Below are 4,480 nucleotides of genomic sequence, written 5' to 3'. Positions count from 1 at the left end.
GTGCCTGGGGTTGTGCCGACCCAGGTGTAGGACCTTGCACTTGTCTTGCTTAAACTTCATGAGATTGGCACCAGCCCACCTCACAAGCGTGTCCAGGTCGCTCTGGATGGCATCCCTTCCCTCCAGTGTATCAACCGAGCCACACAGCTTGGTGTCATCTGCAAACTTGCTGAGGGTGCACTCAATCCCATTGTCCATGTCACCCACAAAGATGTTAAACAACACAGGTCCCAACACCGATCCCTGAGGGACACCACTCGTTACTGGTCTCCATGTGGACGTTGAACCGTTGACCACAACTCTTTGTGTGCGGCCATCCAGCCAGTTCTTTATCCACTGAGTGGTCCATCCATCAAATTGGTGTCTCTCCAATTTAGAGACAAGGAGGTTGTGTGGGACAGTGTCGAATGCTTTGCAGAAGTCCAGGTAGATGACGTCAACTGCTCTGCCGCTGTCCATCAGTCCTGTAGCCCCCTCATAGAAGGCCACCAAATTGGTCAGGCAGGATTTCCCCTTAGTGAAACCATGTTGGCTGTCACCAACCACCTCATTGTTTTTCATGTGCCTCAGCATTCTTTCCAGGAGAATCTGCTCCAAGATTTTGCCCGGCACAGAGGTGAGACTGACTGGTCTATAGTTTCCTGGGTCTTCCACCTTCTCCTTCTTGAAAATGGGGGTTACATTTCCCTTCTTCCAGTCATCTGGAAATCATAATTGGACTTTGGGACATAATTAAGTTTTAAGTTTTAAAAATGGTGATTTACTTTGATAACCTCCTGATTTGAAGTTAATTATTGAATTTTCATTATTAATGCAGAAAATTGTAACTCCAGAGTTTACATCAACACAACATGTGAGGAAAGGTTTGTGATTAAAAAAAAGTACATGAAAGTGAAATTCTCTTAGTTCTTAATTGGGCTTTATTTTATCATTCTACTGCAATAGCTCTGACTCTGCAAGTAGATGAACTGAAAAATGGGCTGGAAATTTTGCAAAGTATAGGACTAAGGTGGGTAGCATTTGGAATCTCAACTTTAGGAAAGATCAGGTTAAATCCATTGTTTTTCTCTTTCTTTTGTAATAATTTGTTAAAAACCAGATTTTATGGGTCTTTTGTTGTTATTATGTTGATCCATACTGAGCAGCAGTAAGCCTTGTAGGCTGTTTTGCAGTAATGCAGAACATTAGTGCATCATAAGTGTAGTATTATTTACATTTGTATGAAATATTGGCATATACATGTCACTCTTTTCAATAACTTTGGCATATAAATAAATGTAAAATACTTTCATCCTCAGCTCCAGATGAGCACACTCCACTGCAGGAACCATTTACTCCATGGAAATCAGTGTCAGCCCAGTGCACACAACTTGGCCTACAGAATCAGATGTGAAAGGAAACATGTACTACCTGTGACCTCTGCTCAGTGATGTCTAGCATCACAGTAACTCATTCATACTGTGTGAATGTTTGGATGTTGTAAAATGATCAATGGAACATATCACAACCTACTTGTTAGTGAGTTTGAATTGCAACTCATGACCGTACAGTATTTTGGAATGTTAACAATTTCCACTACTAAATCATCTCATACAATCCCACCTTTTCCATTCCCTCAGTAATTTTTTTCCTAGTTAGTGCTTTTTTTTTTTTTATTTATTTTTTTTATTTTAAATGAACATGAATTTTTAAGAATTACTTTACTGGGTCAAAACTAAAGTACAGGGTCCTGTCTGAAGCATTCGCTGAACTTTCACAGAAATGGGAACCAAAGTCTAAAAAAATGTCCACCTAGTAGATGTGTGCCTTGGAATACAACAAACTGTACATCTAAGGACATTCCTTGGGATTCGCTTTGACCCTCAGTTTTCCTCTTGAATCTGCAGAATTGTTCTGCAGTACAAGTCAGGAAATGGTTAAAAGTACTGACTGCACCAGATATGATCTGGTATAAAAGGAAAAGGAATTGCAGTGTGAAAAGGGAAGGAGGGTTAGACTGTTCTGTTTGTTTTACAAGATGCTCCTTGGTACCACAGAGAGCTCACATAAACACAGCCGTGGCTTTGTTCATTGTGCTCCCACAAGGGAAGATTTTGATATGCCTTGGGGGCAGGTGAGCTTGGAGATGTGGAGGGGTGGAAATCGTGATTTCTTCAGGGGATTGTCAGACAAGAAATAGATCAAAGTGAGCAACAATAGTAATTGACTCACTTCTGAGCATCAGTGTCTCACATTGCTAAACCAAGGGAAACATTTCTAATATGTTTGTATCTGACCATTGCACTTCAGTCAGTGTGGAGCAGAGCTATTCTTTACTTACTCTGGAAATGCACCCTTTGGATTCCCAGGGAAATGTATTCATCTTTGTTTCCAGTTTCCTATCATAAATTTATGAACTTTCAAAGTGGTAAGTACTACATCTCTATGGATGCTTTTGCCAGAGCAATGAAAATCCTTACCAGAGCATCCAGGTAACTGCTCAGATAATGATGTGATCAGCTGCAGCAAGAACAGTTAAATCCTCAGCATCAGCTAAAAACCTTTTATCTTTCTGAAGGGCCAATAGAAAAGCATTATTATGAACTTGTCCACATCATCAACAAGAGGTACAACAACATTTTTCCTAATCTTTAAGCCTGGAAATGAGAAATAACATTTCAGAAGGTGGATTGAACCTCATAAAAATCTTAACTACCATCACCAGAAAGTGCTGCAGTTCTGCCAAGTCAGTTCAGGCAAGATGGATAATGTAATTTGAATATGTAGGAAGGACTTTTGTGAGTAATTAGAGTGCATTGCTAAAAGGATTGAAAGATCTGAAGTACAACATGATCTGTTTTTCTGAATGAAAATTCAGGAATTCATGGTATTTCTAAAGCATCTCTCCAGTACAGCAAATGTGAAAATTATCATAAAGAAAGGAACATTTCCCAGGGAAGACTCACAGCATCTTCTGAGAAATGTGGTACATCAAAGCATCTCTGTTGGATATTGGAAAACTACATCTCCCCTTTACTCTATGGAGACTACAGCTGTCTTATTCTATTATTGTCAGGAGCACAAAGGTAAATTTGTTTCCTGTCCTGTTTTCTTTTACGGTCACAGAGGCTTCCTTTGCTGGAAGTAATCAGGAAAAAATCAAGCACTTTGAAACCATGTTCTTACCAGACCTGTGGATATGCACAGATGGCAATGTAAATGGTCTCATTAGTTAAAATCAGGAGGAACCAAGTAACTCAGAGCTGTCTGTGGGAAGAACTATTAAAAACAGAGTCTGAAGTGATTTCTGAGGAGGCAAATGCCTCTGCCAGCTGCAAAAATACAAAGAGGAAGGAAATTTGAAATCCTCTCCCTTGACACACAATCTCCACAACTACTTATCAGTATGAATTAGATGACATTGACTGAGAGACCGATACTGTTTTCACAGGTGGGGAAGCAAAACCCTGAACAATGGCTGCTGTTACTGAATTAGTATTAAAAGGTGGAGCACAAAGAGCCACTGAAGTCAAACAGAGAGGAAATGTAAAAGAAAATGAGAGCCTGAAAACAATGAAAGGCTAAAGGAGAAAGACCAAAGACAGGGACAAAGCCAGTATGTTAGGGAGAGAACTTAAAGAAGTACAGAGGAGCACAATCAATGCCCTATTGAGGGCTCTGCCTCTCGTTACTTTATGATTGTTTTCTCTGTATTTTTATCTCAACAGAGAATTTGAACTCGTTCTTTCACCCTTGAACTTTTCCTTTCTTTTCTCACCTGTCCACAGCTATCGCTGTCATGGAGTAGATGCTGGCGAATACAGCTGTGATTGGGAAGAAGTTGTGGAAGCGGCAGTAAGCCTCTCCAAAGTACCACTCACTGTGCAGTGCGTAGATGAAGTTGATGAGAGTATTGAAAGCAGCCATGGAGGCATCGGAGAAGGCCAGGTTCACCAGGAAGTAGTTGGTCACTGTCCTCATGCGCTTGTGAGCCAGGATAATCCAGATGACAATGAGATTTCCAAAAACAGCCACTGCCACCACACCACCATAAGCCAAAGACCACAGGGCAATGCGCCAAGAGGGCTGCACAAACTGGTTGGAGAAGTTGGCTGCTGAGGATGCTACAGGGGGAGAAGCGTTTCCAGCTGGTGCTCCCAGTTCCTGTCCCCAGGGATCACCCGCTGCAGCAAGGCCAATGTTCCACCTGCTGCTCATGCTCACGTTCCAGTTGGCTGTGGGGACAGAAGTCATCTTGGATGTTCCTCTCCTCAGTTCCAGGAATAATGTGCCTCTCCCACCTCCCTCTCCCAAACCAGCAAAAGCACCACAAACAAGTAAGAAGAGGAAAGAAATAAAAAGGAAGTGAGGCAGCACAGCAGGCACTGGGAAGGAGAGAACTGTCAGAGAAGCTTTGGCTACTTTGTTCAACTGTTAGAAATGCTGTACCAGCTGAGTCTGGAGAGCTACCTCTGGGTAGAGCAGCATCCTATTCCTCCTC

At 41.8% G+C, this 4,480-nt stretch overlaps 1 protein-coding gene across 1 annotated transcript in view; it reads right to left on the bottom strand.

Annotated features, from left to right (window-relative positions):
* TACR3 (tachykinin receptor 3) overlaps positions 1-4,233 on the bottom strand; it is a 31,481-nt gene extending 27,248 nt beyond the window's left edge. The window contains exon 1 of the mRNA XM_010014250.1: positions 3,758-4,233. Coding sequence (XP_010012552.1) covers positions 3,758-4,233 — 476 coding nt within the window. The remainder of the gene's footprint in view (positions 1-3,757) is intronic.
* Positions 4,234-4,480: the final 247 nt, after the last annotated feature.

Source organism: Nestor notabilis, unplaced genomic scaffold (assembly GCF_000696875.1).
Source record: "Nestor notabilis isolate BGI_N333 unplaced genomic scaffold, ASM69687v1 scaffold9305, whole genome shotgun sequence".
Lineage (NCBI taxonomy): Eukaryota > Metazoa > Chordata > Aves > Psittaciformes > Psittacidae > Nestor > Nestor notabilis.
The sequence above is the reverse complement of the archived record's forward strand: the minus strand, read 5'-3'. Positions and strand labels throughout refer to the sequence as shown.